We start from the raw sequence: 1,382 nt of genomic DNA, 5'->3' as shown, positions 1-1,382 counted from the left end.
ACGGCCGCGCTCCTCCGAAGAGGAGGCGACGACGACGCGAGCGGTCGGCGCGAGGCTCGGAGAGTGGGGGTGGACGGATGGGGGGTGTGGCGCGCGGGGTGACCTTCGGTGGAGGCGCCTGGCGGCGGGCTGGCGCCCGACGCGGGCCTCCGCGGGCGCGGGTCGTTGGGACCTCGGCGCTCGCGTGCTTGAGCTTGCTTGGTGGAGTGTGTTGCGACTCCTCAGGCCTCGACCTCGGCCTTGTCGTCGCCGACGGTAGGCATGCTCTCGCGGCGGTGCTGGCGCGCGGCGACGACGCGCTTGCGGACGAGGAAGAGGACGGCCGCGATGAGGAGGACGGCCGCGACGACGACGGGGATGATGATCGCGAGGGACGCAGGTTTGCCGCCGTTGCCGCAGGAATCGCCGCCGCTGCCGTAGCAGGTGACATCGTAGAGCGAGTAGTAAGTGTTGGCACGGCCTTGGAGTGATTCACCACTTTCGACGTCGCAGCAGAGGCAGCCCCAGCCCACGCCGTTGGTTGTCCTGGAGGTTCCTGCGACGCCGAGGCGCGTTCGCGCGTCTGGCGTCGGGGGACGCGGGGGGAGCTCGCAGGTGCGGTAGCGTCGTACATTTTGAGACACTCGGGCGTGAGGATCGTTTTTTCGCGAAAATTTGACTTTCAACCCGCACTAGACCCGCCCGCGCGCGCGCGCGCGGCAAATTTTCAGGAGGTTTAGTACACGTCCCTCCGGCCGCTGGCCGGATTTAATTAATAAATATTATTTTCTTATTTCGTACGGGCGTGTCTAGGCGTCGGTTGTTTTTGGCACTGGAGGTGTTGCTTTTGTTATTTTGTCATAGCCGGCGGGATAGGCTACCCCCGCGGCGTCGGAAAAGTACGTTACACCTCCGCGCAGGAGAACGCGGCGACGCTCGGCGGCGCGCAGGCCGCGTCGTAGCAGTGGGCGTACTTCTGGGCGATGACTTCCGGCGTCCCGTCGGGCCCGGGCTGCGTGTGCATCGTCTGGGAGCAGCCCGACGTGTAGAGCGCGGAGGTGTCGACGAAGGACCCGTACCAGTCCCGCCCGTAGTAGGCGGCCTCGGCGGCGAGCTGGCCGTCGCGGTCGCCGGGCGCGAGGGGCGTCGTCGCGCACGCCGTCGTCGCCGCCGCCGCGGACCGGTCCGCGGCGAGGCCGAGCAGCGACCCGCGGAGGTACGCCTCGAGCTCGTCGCGGTAGGCCTGGACGTCCGCGAGCTTCGCCCGGAGCTTCTCGGCGTCCGTCGCCCCGAAGGCCTCCAGCTGCTTCGGCAGGTCGGCCCAGTCGTCGACGAAGACGAAGGGCGCGCCGCGGATCGCGCCGTCGACGCCCCGCTGCCAAAAGGCCGCGGCGTCGCCGCAG

General features: G+C 68.7%; 1 protein-coding gene across 1 annotated transcript in view; it reads right to left on the bottom strand.

Annotated features, from left to right (window-relative positions):
- Positions 1-1,003, bottom strand: part of AURANDRAFT_66360 (hypothetical protein) — a gene marked incomplete at both ends in the record, with an annotated part of 8,945 nt that extends 7,942 nt beyond the window's left edge. Inside the window, 2 exons of the mRNA XM_009041471.1 lie at positions 234-525; positions 888-1,003. Of these exons, the coding sequence (XP_009039719.1) occupies positions 234-525; positions 888-1,003 (408 nt within the window). The remainder of the gene's footprint in view (positions 1-233; positions 526-887) is intronic.
- Positions 1,004-1,382: the final 379 nt, after the last annotated feature.

The sequence above is a fragment of the Aureococcus anophagefferens genome (genome assembly GCF_000186865.1).
Source record: "Aureococcus anophagefferens unplaced genomic scaffold AURANscaffold_21, whole genome shotgun sequence".
NCBI classification, from domain to species: Eukaryota; class Pelagophyceae; order Pelagomonadales; family Pelagomonadaceae; genus Aureococcus; species Aureococcus anophagefferens.
The sequence above is the reverse complement of the archived record's forward strand: the minus strand, read 5'-3'. Positions and strand labels throughout refer to the sequence as shown.